The sequence below is a fragment of the Panthera pardus genome, unplaced genomic scaffold (assembly GCF_024362965.1).
Source record: "Panthera pardus isolate Hobbes unplaced genomic scaffold, ASM2436296v1 HiC_scaffold_21, whole genome shotgun sequence".
Classification (NCBI taxonomy): domain Eukaryota; kingdom Metazoa; phylum Chordata; class Mammalia; order Carnivora; family Felidae; genus Panthera; species Panthera pardus.
Genome location: NW_026526777.1, coordinates 25,107,671 through 25,125,401, shown reverse-complemented (window position 1 = coordinate 25,125,401; position 17,731 = coordinate 25,107,671). Strand labels below are relative to the sequence as shown.

Below are 17,731 nucleotides of genomic sequence, written 5' to 3'. Positions count from 1 at the left end.
CTCTGACTGTGGAAATAAACTCAGGGTGCGGTACTTGGGGACTTGGGAAATAGGAAATTTTTGAAAGCTTTCCTTCTGTTAATTTGGCTTTGGGCTGACGATATATACTATTAACATTTTGCTTCTCCTGTTAACTGCTTGTTCATCAGAGGCCAAATGTTTGACAAAACTAGCTCAATTCGCATAATTTTATTTATGATGTCTTTGCATCTCATATGCATTTTAAGCGATCAATTGTATGAATGTTAATATTAGTGTGTCAAATACATCTGAAACCACTACCAAAAATAACTGAGACTTATTTCAGAAAATATAATCCCCATGTTATGAATCAGTGATCAGTCAGAAACTGCCTTCCTGAACATAGAGCAAAGGATTCACATCCTAGTGAATAAATCCCTCATAGCATAGGTATTTGCAGAACTGTTCTTTCTAGCAAACTAGTATTTTTTCACTATTGCCTTCTGTAGAAGGAATAGGGATTTTAAAAAAATCAAAGTCAGCAATTTCTTTAAAATCATTCTGGTGAGATATATATATATATATATATATATATATATATATATATATATATATTATTGTTCTAAAACCTACATAAACACAGGATTTGCCATTTTAACTATGCTTAAGTGCACAGTTTGGTGGCATTAAAGCATATTCCCGTTGCTGTGTCACCATCATCCCCATCCAACTCCAGAACTTTTTACTCATCCTAAATCTAGCAGTAGACTTTTAAACACTTATCTCCTTTTTATTAAGTGAGAAAAACTCCTGTGTTTTCCCAGCTCATCCCTTGGAGAACGCAAGAGGGAAGGTAACAATGGTTTCTGTGGGCTAAGTTTGCCAAATGCTTCATAGCCATCATTTCCTTTAAGTCCCCAGCCACCTCATGGAATCTGTGTCTGGTCTGCACCTCACAGACGAGGACCCTGGAGCTGGCCCAGGGCAAGCACAGACTTGAGCCCAGAGAAGGCGCTCCTTCAGGTAGCTCTCGGCTAGGCTCGTATGCGCTCACCTCTGTTCAAGTGAGCCCAGAGCATGCCTCCCGGCTGGCCTTCTCTGTTCCCCAAGCCCTCTGCTAAGCTGGGGCAAAACAAGGACATTGGAGGGCAGTGGTGTCCCGGCGTCACCTCTCCTCACTCACGGTTCCTCCTGTCTACTTCCCTGCCCTCATTTCATTATTGCTTAGCGTTTTCCCCACCTCTGCTGATGCCTACTCTACCAGTCCCCGTCCCGGGGCTGCCCTGTGGAAAGACGAACTCCCCTCGCTTCCCTCCTCCAGGGTCCTCTGTCACCTCCCTGTCCTGGCTGAGCCCTGGCTTTTCCTGGAGTCTCTGTTCCTCCTGTCGCCCTCTCCCGTGGGGGCTGTGTCTACACCCTGCTCACCGCAGACCCCAGAGATGGCGATGAGCTTGGCTGGGGCCTCCCTGGTGCCTTCAAATCTCTCTTCTTCCTCTCTTTCTGCAGAGCAAAGCTCCTCCCCTGAGGCGTGGATGGTCCCCTCCACCCCTCGTGTTATCACTGGCTCTTTCCATCCTGCTTGTTTCCTTGCTAATCCTGTTGTCTCCACCTCTCAAGGTAGCCTCCCCTGCCCCTCCAACAGAATGCATCTTTTCTCCACTTCAGTCTCTTCTTCCCAGGGCCTGACCCAGGACCTCTGTCAAATATCAAATCTGGTCTCCCATTCGGTGACACAGTCTCCTTCCCTTCCACCTCCACCTGTCCTCACTCCTTCTGTCCTGCCCTTCTGCCTTGGACACTGCAGCTAGCTGCTGTTCCTCCAAACCTTCCCCTGGCTCTCTTCTTTCCTGGGTGGCTTGTCAGTGCCCCCACACCTCTATTCTTCAGCTACTCTCGTCTGGAAGAACCTTAGTCCCAGGTCCCTTGTTCTGGCTCTCACCCCATACATGGCTGCTGGGAAAAACAATCCAGACACCAGCTCCAACTCCTGGTCTCCTCCTTCAGCTGAGCCCCTAGGGTCACCCATCTGTTCTTTCTTTGTCCTTGATTGCTCTCCATTTACTCTGAAGAGCAATCAGGACAAAACAAGAACAGATGGGTGACCCTAAAAAAAAAAAAAAATTGGACAGAAGATGGTGCCTCTGATTTCACTGAGAAAAAGTCAGAACGTCATGCATGCATGCATCCGTCCGTCCATCCATCCAACCATCCACCCATCCATCCATCCATCCATCCATCATTGCAAATGATGCCTCAGTTCTATTTCTTTTCTCTATTTGAACCATTGTGAAAACATAGTTCAAATATGATGGCTCAGTTCCTCATTCCTTTTCTCTATTCGAAACACTAAGACAATCTTGTTCAAATGGTTCTTTTTGGTGTCATTTTAGGTTTGTTCGGCACAAGAGCATCTTTTACAAATTAAGTCTGCCTCTATTGTTTTCTCATTGGTAGGCAATAAAGAAAGAGCTCTAATCAATGCTACTGCAGTGGTAAATACCTACACGAGTGGGGTCCCTGCAGCCATGGAGCAGACTGCTTACCATTGCATAGCCAGATAATCCAATATATGCCCATGGTAATAAAAAGACATATTACTACTTTCCCAGAAAACTTACAGATTCAAGAATTGATAACTGTGATCCCCTACCTGACCCTGGGTAGAAATACTGTTTTACAGGTAAATTCAAATTCTACCTGCCTACCGCTGATGCCTTAATTCCTCCACTCCCTGTCTCTAGACAAAATTGCTTTCACTTCTCAAGTCACAGCATGCTATTTCTTGCCTTTGCTCATGCTGTTTCTTCAGCCTGGAACCCACCTCCCCTAGGAAGCCCTTCCTATATTCTGGGTTTGAGTAAATGCCCTTTCCCTGTGGTCGCCAAATATCCAAGGTATATCTCCGTCATTTTATTTACCGTAATGTGTCATAAGCATTTTTCAAGTGTCTGTATGCACTATTAGGCTGCAACATCTTTAAAGTAAGGACTGTGCCTGATTCAGCTCCCTGTGTGTGGGACCGACCACAGTGCCTGGCACAGAGTAGGTGCTCATGTAATGTTTGGTGGATGAACGAAAGTATGACTGGTACCTGCCGATCTGCGAGATCAATCTTGTTTCCCAGCACCACCATGGGGTAGGACGGTTCCATCGGAATCGTTTTGGCCAGGACGTCACCCCGCCAGGTATCCAGTGCTTCAAAAGACTCTAGGTCGGTGACATCGAAAGCCAGGATGCAGCCATCAGAGCCTTTGTAGAATGTGGACACCATGGAGCGAAACCGCTCCTGTCCACCCGTGTCCCAGATCTGGAGGGGAAGAGCAGCCGCCCCATTGGGCTGTGATGAGTGCCTGGAGGTAGGCCCAGCTGGGTGCCATGATGTCAAAGTGTCCTTTTCTGGGCAGGAAGCAGACAGCCTTGGCACAGGTGCTTGTGGTCCTTTCAAGCACGGGCAACTCAACCCTGTTGCCCGTGTTCGTGACAGTATCTTCGCACTGTCATTTAGCAACCCGAGAGCACTTAACATCTGAGCTCTCACGTTCCCCCTGGGCCATCAAGACAGGCACAGTTATTCTCACTGTTATTCTCACCTGATAGATTTGGACCCTGGGAATGACTTGCCCAAGGCCACTTACCAACTTTTCCAGTGAACCTGCGACTAGGAATAAGGCCTCCCAACATCTGGATTAGCCCTTCCTCCCCACCCCCGCCCCCCGCCCCAGATCAAGGATCAGCATTTCTTTTTCCTTGAAGGGTCACATGGTAAATATTTTAGGCTTTGTAGACCTAACTGTCTGTTGTAACTACTCAACTCTGCCTTTGTAGTGCAAAAACAGTCATAGACCATAAGTAAACAAATGGGCATGGCTGTGTTCTAATAAAACTGTATTTGTAAAAACAGGTCGTGGAGCACATCTGGCCCATGAATTGAAGTTTGCTTATCTCTGCTCTAGACTGTTGTAGTTCCTGGTGCACACGGCTGTGCGAGTGGCCATCTAGGGAATGTGGGATGATTTCAGGTACGCGGGCTGAAGAGGGAGAGGCAGAGCAGCTTACCTGTAGCTTCAAAGTTGTGTCATCCAGTATGATAATCTTGGAGAGGATGCTGGCCCCCAGTGTGGTCTGGTAGTCCTCGTAAAATGTCTTGTGCACATACTGGTGGAGGAGGGAGGTCTTCCCCACACTGAAGAAAAAAACCCAAACACATGTGAACAACACACACACACACACACACACACACACACACGCACACCCGGACTCTTCTCAGAATCTTGCCATGCGCCTCTCGCTGCCACCTCTCTGTGATTCTGAATTTCTAACATTTGCAGTCCAAGGACCACAGTGAGCAGTAAGGGATCAGTGAATGGACTCTAGAAGTAAGGACCAGTCCGGGACGCCTGGGCGGCTCAGTTGGTTAAGTGTCGGACTTCGGCTCAGGTCATGATCTCACGGTTCGTGGGTTCGAGCCCCATGTTGGGCTCTGTGCTGACAGCTCGGAGCCTGGAGCCTGCTTCCGATTCTGTGTCTCCCTCTCTTCCCTTCCCCCGCTCGTGCTCTGTCTCTGTCTCTCTCTCTCTCAAAAATGAATAAACATTGGAAGTAGGGACCAGTCCGAATGAGGAGAGAAGTTTGCAGAGAGTGGAGCGTCCCACAGGTCAGGCCTTTCCTATATTTGACAGAGGTGGGAGGACAGACGGATGCCAAGTGGTTTGTCTAATCCACATAGCTAGTCACTGCAGAGTTAGGGCAGACCTGGGACCAGTAACCAGACATCCCGACTCCCAGCCTCTTTTGCCCATCTCTCCTCCCTGATGCCACTCTGAATCAGAGAGAGACCCATGGCCGGTGGGAAATATGCAGGAGGCCTCACTGCCCTTGGGTAGGGGGCTGCTTCCCAATCCCCACACCCTGAGCTGATCTTGGCTTACTCACCCCAGGGCTCCGATGATGATGAGTTTCAGGTCCACCTTCTTCCGGGGATTCATGGAGGGGCTTCGGAGCCTGTAGGGAAACAGAAGTCGTCTGCATGCTGGCCAGAGTCCCGTGTGGCCATTGTCACTGAGGCTGGCCTCTACTTTCCCTTCCTTGATGTGCAGATCACTGCTCTGGGCCCGGGACTCAGGTGGGGCTGTTCTCCAAAGGAGATAGGGGACCAGCAATGCTGATGCCCTCCCTCAGCTTCCCCTCGGGGCCTCCCCAAGGCTGGAAGTGTGGTGGCCCCACAGGACAGGCACATCTCTCACTCTTCAGCATCACCAACCCTGTTCTTGGAGGCAGCCCGGAGCGCCAAGAAGACCGCACGGGGTTGAACAGAGGCCTCTAGGACAGTCAAACCAGCAGCCAGGGGTGGAGAGCAGTGCGGGAAGAGGAGATGGGGGCAGGACAAGGGGTCCATTGTCAGGACTGCCCGAGAGGCTCTGGATGGGAGAGCGCCCCTCCCCCAGCCCGAGGTGTTGCTGCAATCACAGAATCAAAAGGCTCTTCTTTAATGCAGCTGGTGGGGGTATAATTGGTACATGTTTCTGGAAAGCTAGTTGGCAGCAAGTATTGAGAGCCTTAAAAATGTTCCTGCCGTCCACTTCTAGGAATTTGTCCTGGGGAAATAATCTGAGATGCAGGCAAAGATTCTGGTTCAAGAATGTTCTTCACAGTATTATTTATAAACATCCAACAACAAAGAAGTGGTTAAATAAATCATGGCACACAATAGACTATTAACATGGAGTTTTGGAGACTATCATACTAATGTGGGAAAATGCTCATGCCATAGGGTCTAAAAGAAGACAGAAGACACTGCACTGTATATACGATACCATCACATATATGAAAATGAGTTCCTACTTGCATAGAAAAAAGCCTAGGAATAAATATACAACAAACTTAAGTGGTTGATTCTGCGTGGTAGGGAAATTATACAATTTAACATTTGTTCTCTGTGCTTTTTAGTATGTTCCATTTTTTTTTCAACTTTTTTTTATTTTTTTTTATTTTTTTTATTTTTTTTATTTTTGGGACAGAGAGAGACAGAGCATGAACGGGGGAGGCCAGAGAGAGAGGGAAACACAGAATCGGAAACAGGCTCCAGGCCATTTTTAAATAACACACATGTCAAACAGGTATTGTTCCTGTAAGAAATAATTTGTTTCTTTCCTATAAGAAAGAAACATGTATATATGCATGTATGCATTTTACATATACATGTACATATTGATTATTTAAAAAGGTTTTTTTGATGTTTATTCACTTTTGAGAGAGAGAGAGAGAGAGAGAGAGAGAATGAGAGTGTGGAAGGGGCAGAGAGAGAGGGAGACACAGAATCTGAAGCAGGCTCCAGGCCCTGAGCTGTCAGCACAGAGCCCGATGCGGGGCTCAAACCCACGAACTGTGAGATCATGACCTGAGCTGAAGTCAGACGCTCAACCAACTGAGCGCCCCATATTATTATTATTTCTCAACAAGCTAAGGCAAAACTGTTGCAGGGGATTGTGCTTAACTGGCTCTTTGGCTCTACCCTTACGTGCACACGTATGTGTATATAGTTCCCAACTCCTGAGTGCTCCAGACTTGGACGGAGCAGGTAGGCATGCTGAGCAAACCTTGATCTGACTCAGCCTGGCTGAGGTGTCAAAAAGGTCAGTTTGAGTTTCCTTAGGGTCCTGGAAAAAGCTCAAAATAAGATGTTCTGAGGCCTTGGTTCTAATTCTCTCATGTTGCCACCGTGTGCGTTGGATCATTTACTTCCCCTCTCTGAGTGTTGGCTTTCCAACTAGAGAATGAGCAAGTTGGGCACCAAAGACTCAAGGTCCCTTCTGGTTGAAAAATACTTTATCAACTGGAGCTCTAACTCACTGGCCACAAGGGCCTTGCCCGGGGGTGCCTAGGCCCCAGGGGCGTAGGGCTGTTAGTGCCCCTCCACGAGCCATGTCGTGGCCCCAGGGTGATTTGAGGCTCGGCTCAGAGCTGTTTGTCCGAAGAGCCAGAGCTGGTGTCACTGGACCTTCTGCGGTAACCCAGGAGGGCTGGCTTGGCATGATGGGCAAGACCTCTTCGTGGTAATCCGCGACAGTCCTTCAAAAAATCCCGACATGGTTACTGCATTCCAAAGCCCTGCACTAGACACAGGCACAAGCACAAAAATGGAGCATAGGAAACCACCCTAAGGAGTCATCATGGGAGAAGGCACAGGCTGAGTGATTACACCAAAGACAAAGCATAAAGCGTCCCAACAGAGGCACCGAGAAAGTGCTGGGGGAATTCAGGGGTGGGAGAGAAGCCCTGAAGGAAGGAGACATGTGGTTGTGCGGGGGGTGATATTTCAGAGGGAGGGGATGAAGTAATCAAAACCCTGAGAACAGGTGAATGGAGAGGGTGGATGGTTTGGAAGGGTGAAGCGAAGGGTATGGAGATAGGAAAGCAGGGAGAAGAGGTAAGATTTAAGGTGGGTCCTGGAGGTCCGACCAAGGACTCGGTCCTCTCATTCATTCAGCAACCATTCTCTTTGCTCCAGACAGGCAGAGGAAGATAATTCAAGGTATTATCCAGGGCTGGCATTTTGTCTTGGGTGTCACTGCCCACAGGGAAACCAGCCAAGGGAGAAGTGGCTCAGAAGCTTGTGAAAGGTACCTGTCTTCAAGCATCAGTTACTGCTCAGAAGGGGAGTGGGAGCCATGGTGAGCTCTTTCCTAATGTCTTTGGTACAAGATTCCAACCTAGTTTTAAAAGCCAATGCAGTGCCCTTAGAAAGGGAGTCAGGACCAAAGGGAGGCAGGGACCAGTGGGGAAGGAATCAGCACTGACAGAGTACCTGCAGGGGCTGCTCTGCGTCCTCTGATTGCTTCGAGAACCCTCCCAGTAGCCTTATGAGATGAGTCTTGAGACTCAGAGAAGCCAAGTCATTCATATCTCATCCAAGGCCATACAGGTAGTACAGGGATGAGCCAGCGTTTGCATGGAAGGCCAGAGGAGGCTCCTCTGTGCCACGTTGCCTCCTGACCTCTTGAGTTTGAGCCCATGGAATCTATGTGCATAGGATCTGGGGTGCTGGGCTCCTGTTTGGTGAGCCCCGACAAAACCCTAGCAGAGTTGGAGGAGATGGAGAGAAAGGTGGCCAAAGTGACAAGAGGTACGAACGGGAGCCGAGGGAACGGGTCTGCGGAACAAGAGCTGTTGTGTGAGGATTGACCACCAAGGTCAAGATTTGGCCAGCCTAGTTGGAGGGGAATGTGTTCACACACAAGCTGCCATGCTGGAGTCATATCTATGCTCACGCTATCCTCTAACATGTTTTCCGCCCAGCACTGCATAGAGGACTTTGTGAATGTGCAAACAAAACTATGCATATCATTGTGAGGTTAAATGAATGAATACATTATTATAATATGTTTAACGCAGACAATACATTATTATAATATATTTACCGGCCGCAATTAAAGGTTCAAGAGATGTTAGCTCTTTCGGGGGCACTTGCGTGGCTCAGTCGGTTGGGTGTCCGACTTCGGCTCAGATCATGGTCTTGCAGTTCGTGAGTTCCAGTCCCACCTCGAGCTCGCTGCTGTCAGCACAGAGCCGGCTTCAAATCCTCTGTCTCCCTCTCTCTGCCTCTCCCCCACGTGCTCTCTCTCAAAAATGAACAAAAATTAAAAAAAAAAAGAAAGAAATGTTAGCTGTTTTATGACGATTGTTAGCACACAAAACGAGCTTGCCGGACTGACACCATAGGTCTCTATTTTACCACTCAAGAACCGGGTGTCTAGGGGAGTTTAATTGTTTCTCTCTAAAAACACAGCCTAGAAGTGGTAGGACCCGGATTAGGAGCTAGGTTTGGAATCCAGGCCTAACTCCACAGACCATACCCTCACCTGCTCATTCTACTGTCTCTTCTGTAAAACTAGGACGAAGATCACACACCTGCCACCGGGTGCCCCTGTCAGAGAGGCTCCGGGGCTGGGTGGCGTGGGCTTGACATGGGACAGCGCGGCCAACGTGCTTATGAAGGGGAAGTGGGGTAAGGGCGGGCGGGTAAAGAGTGTGCATATAACAGAGGATCAATATCCACTACCTGGGAAGCTCTCTGCAGATAATCAAAGATAATATACAACGTAACAGTGGGTAAGGAATATGAATAAGCAACCCAGAAGTCTTATGAATGAAAAGCCATCAGCTTCGAAAAGATACTCAACCTTACTAATTTTTAGAGACATACAAAGTTTAAAAATACCATTTTTTTTTACCTCCAGAGAGTGGCACAAATTAAAAGGACTGATGGTGAAATTAAGTGTTGGCAAGTGTATAGGGGAAGCACTAATATGTATTGTTGATAGGCTATGAATAGCACAGCCTTTTTTGGAGGGAAAGTTGACAGTAGCAAAGTTCAATACGCACGGGCCACAGTCTAATTTTAGGCATCTACCCTCAGAACGCACCTATGCTCAAACATACCTTTGTACAAAGACATTGTCGTAACCCAAATGTCCATCAATAGGAGATTCTCTACATAAATTATGATCCATTCAGATTCTGGGATACCAGGTGGCTTTAAAAAGAGTGAAGTGGGGTGCCTGGGTGGCTCAGTCGTTAAGCATCCGACTCTTGATGTCAGCTCAGGTCATGATCTCACGGTTTGTGAGATGGAGGCTGCACGGGGCTCTGCGCTGACAGCACGGAGCCTGCTGGGGGTTCTTTCTCCCTCCCGCACTCTCTCAGCCCCTCCCCCACTCGCTCTTCTTCTCTCTCAAAATAAATAAATAAACATGTAAACGATCAAGAAAAACAAAGAGTGGAGTAATGAAGTAGAAAATAAGTGATAATAATTTAAGTAAAAGAGAACATCCCTGAACGTTTTGTACAGCATGATCTCGATTGCGTAAAAGCAAACAACAACCTTGCTTGTGTGACTGCATAGTTAATATCCTATTTGTGCTTGTCCTGCATACACAGAAAGTTGTGGATAGATACACACTAAATGATTAATAGGAGGTAGGGAAAGGTAGATGAGAAGCTAGGGGCTATTGTTTTATTTTATATATGTCTTGTGTTAACATTTGTCACACAAGGCTTAGTCGTTACGTAATGAAACAGTATCAAATGTACTTAAAGAAACTTAACATTTCTTTATTTTTTTTTAATGTTTATTTATTTTTGAGAGAGAGAGAGAGACCGAGAGTGAGAGGGGGAACAGGCTCCAGGCTCTGAGCTGTCAGCACAGAGCCCGACGCCGGGCTTGAACTCGTGAACCATGAGATCATGATCTGAGCCAAAGTTGGACGCTGAATCGACTGAGCCACCCGGGCACCCCTAAAGTTCCTTTAAAAAGAGCACATGGGTGGATGACAGCCCCAAGTCATCTGAGTGTGATGTCCTGACAAGACAAATCACTTTGGTGTCTGGGGCAGGAGAGGGAGGTCATCTCGTACCAGGGAGTGATCATGAGTTTTGGAGTCAGCGTTCTTATTCTACCTCCATACATTTGTGACCTTGGGTGAGTTGCTTGACCTTGGTGAGTCGGCTCCCTCATGGGTGAAGTGGGCATCACTTGTGGCTGTGGCTTATTCTGCAGGGGGGCATGTGTCATTTCTGATAGCACAAAAGGCTCCTCCAATGGGGGAAGACCCAGATGAATGGTTACTAGTTGCATGGGGGCGGGGCAGAGATCTGATTGGTAGCACCTGCCACTTTCTGTGGGGTAGATACTCCCACTGTGGTGGATTTCAAGCTACCAGTGTGGAGCCTGCTCCAGTACGCGGTAGGAGGAACCCCAAAGATCATCTTCTCCGATCCCCCACCCGGGGCTTGAGCCATCTCGACCTCGTTCATGGAAAGACGGAGCTGGATCTGCTCCCATAGAGCTTCTTCCCTCCACTAGGGGTGGATTTCTCCTGGGGCCACAGAGAACATGCAATCTTCCTCTGCCACATGCCAGCCCTTCTGAGGTTTAATGTCTTCTCCTTGGTGTTTCTTGACTCTTTCTTCTTCGGATCCTTGTGACTCGCCTTGGCCTTGACTCTGAGCTCCCTTTACCCCACTACCACCCTAGTCCCCTTCCCCTGGATGTGCCCTTCCAGCATGCTGCTGCTGCAGACCCCCTACCCCTACTGCAGACTCTCAGAAGGGGAAGGATTTGCTGAGGCTGCTACTTAAAATAGCCTGGCCCTTGGGTCCCAGGACCCCCTAGGCGTCCCTTGCCCCCTAGCAGCAACAAGGGGGTGTCCAGAACTGTCACCGGCGAGGGAAGGCAGCTTGGTGGCAGACACAGGTTGGACTCACCGAGGAGGCATGTGTAGGTTTCAGACGGTGGCTGAAGTCCCTTCCCACGTCTCTGGGCCCTGCCCTTGGCTGGACTTCGGCCATAGCTGTCTTTTTAAGCCTCCTCCCGCCCACCCAGCTACCTCAGATGCTTCAAACCAGGGCATCCTCTTAGAGGCCAGGCTGAGTCACCACCCTCTACTGTTAAATAACAGTGACAAGCAGGCTTGGAACGCAGGGCCCTGCCTTCAGCCAGCCCCGATCCACCCAGACCAGAATCTGCAGGCGACTCAGCCCCCACTGCATGTGACTAACTCCTCTCCCCTTGTTGCCTGGTAGTCCTTCTAAGACTGGAGCCCTGGTCCTGCCCACCTGCCAAAGTTACGGTGTAGCTCAGTCCCTAGGAGCAAGAAAGCCTGGGTTGATGCCCCTGGGCACACACACGTGCGTGCACGCACACACACAGGCACACGCACCCGTGTGCGCATACACATACACCACCCTAGGGTTTGGGGGCCAGTCTTACACGAGCCCTTGGACTTGGTCTGCTCTCACCATCCTACTTCCCTTCTCTCCCTCCCCCACTGGCCCCAACCGGGACCCGGGTACAATCTTCGGCCTCGCTGGTAAGGCGAGGTGTCATTTCTGCTGACAAGGAAGAAGGATGAGGGAGACCAGTGAGCAGGGGCAGATGAGAATCCTGAGGCAGGCAGTCTCCCCGCTTTGCTCCCATCTACCCCACTTTCAGTGCCTCTCCTCCCCGCTACCACGTCTTGGAAAACGACAAATGCATCCACCCTAAAAATAATGGGATTTACAGTCGTGGGAATAAAGTTTGTCTTTGAAAATAAATGATCTATGGAGCACGAAGCTTTATTGCCCTGTGGGAAGGCTCACGACTCTGCCTTGCCCTCCTAAATCCTAGCAGGTCTAGACCTGCTCCCCTCCAGGACGTGTGTCCATAGCTCTGGTTTCAGGAAGCTCAGTGCTCATGTTCTTTAAGTTCTTTGGAAGTATTAGTCCTGTCTCCCCAAGTAGACTCTCAGTGCCCAGAGGACAAGAAAGTGCCTCCCACCTCTCTATCCCTCCGTAAAGCCTGACCCATGCTGGGAATATTGAATCTTCAATAAACAGTCATTCATTCATCCCCATCTATCCATCCACCTATCCACTCATCCACCTGTCTATCCATCCATGTATCCATCTGTCCATCCATCCATCCAGCATGGGTACTATATGCCTACTATGAGTCCGCACTACGTAGGTCTGAGGGTACAGACAAGTTACTATTTCCATGGGACTTGTGTGGTGGGGCATTGACTGACGAGCTCAGAGAAGTTATTTTTATAAATGCACGCTGCCTGGCAATTCTAGGGCACCCTGCAGGTTATAAAATGCCATCACAGTCCAGTGGATTCCTGAGTCAAGAACAGCTAGCTAGTGGCAAGCTGAGACCAGAACCCAGATCTGTCCAACTCTGTTGACTGGCTTGCCTAGCACAGCAGAGCTGTGCCAGGAGACATATTTATGATTTAGGACAAAAGGACACTTTTCTACTCTAGGAGTTTCTCCTTCCCCAATGAGACGCTTTGGCCAACGGGTTCCACCCAAGGAGGTGCCCTGTCGATGTGGCAAGGCGACCTCGGGTGCTGGCTGGCCTTCCTCTGCTGAGCCAGTGGCAGTGTCCTCCCGCTGAGACTGTTGGCCCGTGCAGAGCCAGGAGCCTGGGCCCCAGCAACCCAGGCTGGGCTGGGCTGGGCGGGGAAGTCCCTTCCACCTGGCTCGCTGCCATGCCCTGGGAGTTTCCCTGGTGGGCAGTGGGGTGGGGGGGTTTCGGGTTGGATCTAAGCCCCGCGGCTGCCAGATTCTAAGCCTCATCCCTGCCTCCATTCCCCACCTCCCTCCCCAAACCCAAATACCTCTAGGGCTTGCTGGGACAGACCAAAGAACTGAGAAAAACTTTCAAGGCACTTACGGCTGTGGCTGCTTAGCATCTGGCCTCCCCTGAGGGCAGGCGGGCCGTTCTCTCTCTTGGAGTCTGGGGGTCTCCTCTTAGAGCAAAGGTCTCAGCCGGTTCAGAGGAAAAAGGCTCTGGAGCAGAAGAGCTTATTGAGGCCAAGCTACTTCCTTCTGTTTTCCTCCTCTCCCTCTCGTGCACAGACTTGGGAAAGTTGCAAAAGAGGCTGGGCCGGGTGAGCTCAGCTGTGTGGGTGGAGGGGGTGGGGTGGAATGGGAAGCTTGGCTTCAGAGCTCACTTGATTAGGCACCCCTGTGAGAATTGGGTTTCCTGGGAATCTGGCCCCAGGGGAACGAGGAGTGGAAGGTTTGAGGCGTGGAAGTGTGTGGGTCACAGCCTGCAAGGGCACCCCTGTGAGAATTGGGTTTCCCGGGAAGCTGGCCCCAGGGGAACGAGGAGTGGAAGGTTCGAGGCGTGGAAGTGTGTGGGTCACAGCCTGCAAGGCGACACGCAGGTTTGGGGGCACCACGCAAAGCCTCCAGCTGGTTTTCGGGACTTCTGCCTGGGCCGCTGGAGGCCACCCAGTGAAGGGAACCTTTTGTTTGTTGAGGCGTTAGACCCACATGTGCATTAGATTCGGTGCCACCACCAGCCTGGCGGGGAGACGGTCCTCATGCCTTGTTCCGACCCTAATACTGTACACACACCACATCATAGCACACTGCCACCAACTCACACACACACACACACACACACACACCCAGTCTTGTGAGATGGGAGACAAGTCCTGGCATCTCCCCGTCCTCTCGGATGAAAACGTGTGGCTCGGCCTGAAGTTCTTAAGAGACTACAGTGATTGTCAGCAGCGTGAGCATAAGGCTGAGTCTCATATCCCTTTGAGGTGCCTGGAACCATGCCCCGAGTAACAATGGTTGGCAGATAAAAGGGGAATAAAGTGAGGGTTTTTTTTTTTCCTTTTTTGGAAATAAAGTGAGTGCAGATGAGCCCGAATGAAATGGGTTACCAGATCCCAAGGGCTCCCCTTAAGGCTTGTAATGCACTGCATTCAGCCCTCCATCCCCATGTTCCTTCTGAGAGGGGCCTTTCCCCCGTGGTGGTCCACTCCCTTAACCACCCTCACTGTCAGCAAGCATTTCCTCATGTTTGAGTCTCTGGTGCTGTCTCACGGCTATCGTCTACGTCTGGCTGGTCAGTGGGACCAGACATCCCTCAAGGGCAGAGCGAGTAACCTTGAACCCCATGCTCGGCCACACGCGGTGCCAGGGACAGACCTCGGTAAGGAGGTGTCAGTGAAACAAAAGCTCCAGTTGACCCTCACTCCCCTGCTCTGATTCGCAGGTACCTGGGAGCGGGGCACGATGATGTCTGTGAGGCGCCCGCTGACCAGGCCGCGCCGAGCTGGAAGAACTCCAGGGCATGTTTTCCTAGAATATTATTCTTTGCTTACTTGGGAGAGGGTGCACCAGCCCACCGTCAGATAACCACTGGTTTGGGACGGCCGATTTGTTTTTAAATTGTCGCCCTTAGAATCGGATCCCCTCCCATATTCTTCTACTTTTCTGAGACCAGGTTTTATTTTATTTATTTTTTTAATGTTTATTTATTCATTTTGAGAGAAAGAGACAGAGACAGAGACAGAGAGAGAATCCCAAGCAAGCTCTGTGCTGTCAGTGAGATCATGAGATTGTGACCTGAGCTGAAATCAAGAGTTGGATGCTTAACTGGCTGAGTCACCCAGGCCCCCCGAGACCAGGTTTTAGATGAATGTGTGTGTGTGTGTGTGTGTGTGAGAGAGAGAGAGAGAGAGAGAGAGAAGGCGGAATGAGGGAGAGGGAGAGAGAGGGAGAGAATGAATGGGGACAAACCCCTATAGAGCTGTAGAGGCTAACTTGAGCCCCTTGCAGAGAACAGGGAGAAGTCACCAGCCAGGGGTCTGGTGCTGTGGGCACTCTTGGGGAAGGGAAAGGAACTACCCTCGCCTAGTCCTTATAGCCTCTGAACACGGGCCTGAGACTTCTAGTTTTAAGGGGTGTTTGCAGAAGTACCCTTAACACCTTTGAAAGCCCCCCCACCCCTCGCCCCAGGCTTCAGTCCCCATCTCCTCTGTCTGAAAGGGGCAAGAGTCAGTGACTTCCCTTCTCTTCCTCTGACACATGCTTTGTGGAAAACGGCAGCCAGCCTCTCCCTCGTGGGGGAGGCCCTGACGCGGCATTCGCGGAACTTCCTTCCTTCTTCCCCTCTTGCATGCATTCATCCAATAATCTGAGTGCGTCCCACCCTTTGGGGGACGCAAGGTGGACACTTGCATTAATCAGTGAAATAAGACGGTGCCAATAACGATGTGAGAAATGCAGCTACAGGGTTGTGAGGATTTAGAAGATCTGGAGGAGGAAAAGGAGGGATTGGAAAGAAGGGATTTGAATTGGTGCTTGAAGGATGCACAAGAGACAAACGTGCAGATTGTGATAAGCAGAGGAGCAGGAGCGGGTCAAGTTCCATATGAGAAGTGGCCCGAGGGCGGGGCTCACCCTGGATGGGGGAAGAGGTGCTGACGTGCACAAAAGAGGCTCCGAGCCAGGCCTGACCACCCACAGGACTGAGATTTCAATCTGGTTTTTCATGGCCCTGTGTCCACTATCTCTTCACTACAAACTCTACCTGTCATGTTCATGCTTCTGTCCCAGACCACAGCTGTCGTGCCTGGCACATGCTCGGTGCTTGGCCCTGACCCCCATCACTCCACCCAGCCCCAGCCCCTCATCTTACTTCGGGCTTCAGCAATCCTGGCGAAGGCTCATGCTGTTTTCCTGGTCTCACATCCAAGAGCGCTACCACCAGGGGTCAGGGCACCTGCAAGCAGGGCACCAGTGGAGAAGAAGCTGGCACCGGGGCTGGTGGATTCGCAGAGGTTCTGGCTCCCCAGCAGCCTCCTGGAGAGGCCAGGAACATACATGGGAAGTGCAGGGGCTCAGTGCCCACGGGCAAGACTCTGACCGACAGAGCAGGAGAAAGAAGAAATCGGCAGACAGTTCACACTCACCTGCCGCCCACCACCTTGTCATGGGACCATTCTGAGCTGTCCCCGGCGCACACGGCCTTGCTCAAGGAGGTTCCCTGGGGAGCCCAGCAACCGCTGCGCTGGCCGCAAATCTGTATCAATTTGGAAAGTCACCTCCTTGCATTTATTTCCCTTCTCTCTCTTCCTCACTTCCCTTTTCCCTCTCTTGCTTCCTTTGAACTGAACTTTCCAATAACATGTTAAAAACAAGCTTCAGACTCAGGAATTTTTTAAAAATTCCCCCTTAGGGAAGGGAACCTAGGCCAAGGACTCCTAGGACTCCATAGGACTCCAACCTAGGACTCCATAAATATTTGCCGGGTGCATGGATGCGTTGTCGGGCTACTGCTCTGGGTGGACAGGGCAGGATGAGAAACAAAGATAGAAAGAAGTGTTCATTGGAAGAGGTTGGAGATTTGCAAACTGTCTACCTGAAAAGGTCGACATGGGGGTTGTCTCCATACCATGCAGAGGCTCCTCACGTCCTAGGTGAAGGGGATAGAGAGAGGAGAGAGAAGAAGGCTGGAAACAGGCCCACATTTAAGACGCAGGAGGGAGAAGAAGATCCCAGGCGGAGGCCTGGCGAGGCAGAGCTGACTTATGTTCACGGAAGTCCCCTAACACCTCCAGGCCACCGCTACAAGGAGCTTCCAGCCCCTGTAGATAGGTGTCATCATGGAGTACGGTTTAGCCAATGGATACAACGGTGAACCAGACAGAGTTCCCACCCTCGTGGAACTCAAGTTAAACAGATGAAGAGGAAATGTCCTGCTGGTGCCTTAGCCGCTTTCAGATCCGGCCTGTTGAGTCGTCTCGCAGGATCTGCCTGTCTGGGGACAGAAAGAATGGCCCCGAGGTCCTATGGGCTGTGGGAACCCCGTGTTCTTGAATCGTGCTTCTCTCCCCCTGGGCTCTTCATGTGAGAATTAAACGTTGACGGAAGACACTGCGATTCAGGGGTTGATCTGTTACAGTGGGAGGTGTTACGTCATAAGCTGGCCAAGTGGTGAAAAAGCAAGAGGCAATGTTGAGGAGTGGAAGCGTGTTATGGCCCTGAGGGCTGGGCCTGTGTGTCTTTTACACACCCAAGGCTGGTGGTCCCGGGGTGAGCTCTCACGTGTCTCCTTACCCTTACTGTCCTCCTGAGCACACGTTCTTCTGGATGAGCGCCCGGCCAAGGCTGCAGAGCCGCGCTCTTGAACTTCACTTAGAGAAGGGATCAGCCTTCCAGGCCCCCGAGACCTCTGACCCCCAGGGCAAGGAAGACGCTCATCTGGTCGCCCTCCTGGAGGGAGACGCGTGTGCCGCACGCACGTGTCCTCAGTTGAGAAAACCGAAGCTGTTGCAAGAGATACACATACCTGGACATCAGGCAGCACAGAGGCAGGGTAGCCGTGGCGGTCTTGAGGACCGAGGACTTGGGGGCTAGCTCTCTGTGAGCCTGCCATGCTCCCAACGTCCGTCTTCCCTGTGGGCCACTCCACACTCAGATT

The 17,731-nt window shown here is 50.5% G+C and overlaps 1 protein-coding gene across 5 annotated transcripts in view; it reads right to left on the bottom strand.

The window, feature by feature from the left end:
* RAB7B (RAB7B, member RAS oncogene family) overlaps positions 1–16,140 on the bottom strand; it is a 28,124-nt gene extending 11,984 nt beyond the window's left edge. The window contains exons 1-5 of one of the 5 annotated variants that reach the window (XM_053909001.1): positions 15,947–16,140; positions 8,379–8,579; positions 4,894–4,962; positions 4,018–4,144; positions 3,053–3,268 (exon numbers count right to left, since the gene is read on the bottom strand). In XM_053909001.1, the coding sequence (XP_053764976.1) occupies positions 3,053–3,268; positions 4,018–4,144; positions 4,894–4,946 (396 nt within the window). In that variant the 5' untranslated portion in view covers positions 4,947–4,962; positions 8,379–8,579; positions 15,947–16,140. Of the gene's footprint in view, positions 1–3,052; positions 3,269–4,017; positions 4,145–4,893; positions 4,963–5,221; positions 5,338–8,378; positions 8,580–13,177; positions 13,407–15,946 lie in introns of those variants that run through there. The other 4 variants (XM_053909000.1, XM_019433725.2, XM_019433706.2 and 1 more) reach the window with 4 other exon arrangements.
* Between the last annotated feature and the right edge of the window lie 1,591 nt (positions 16,141–17,731).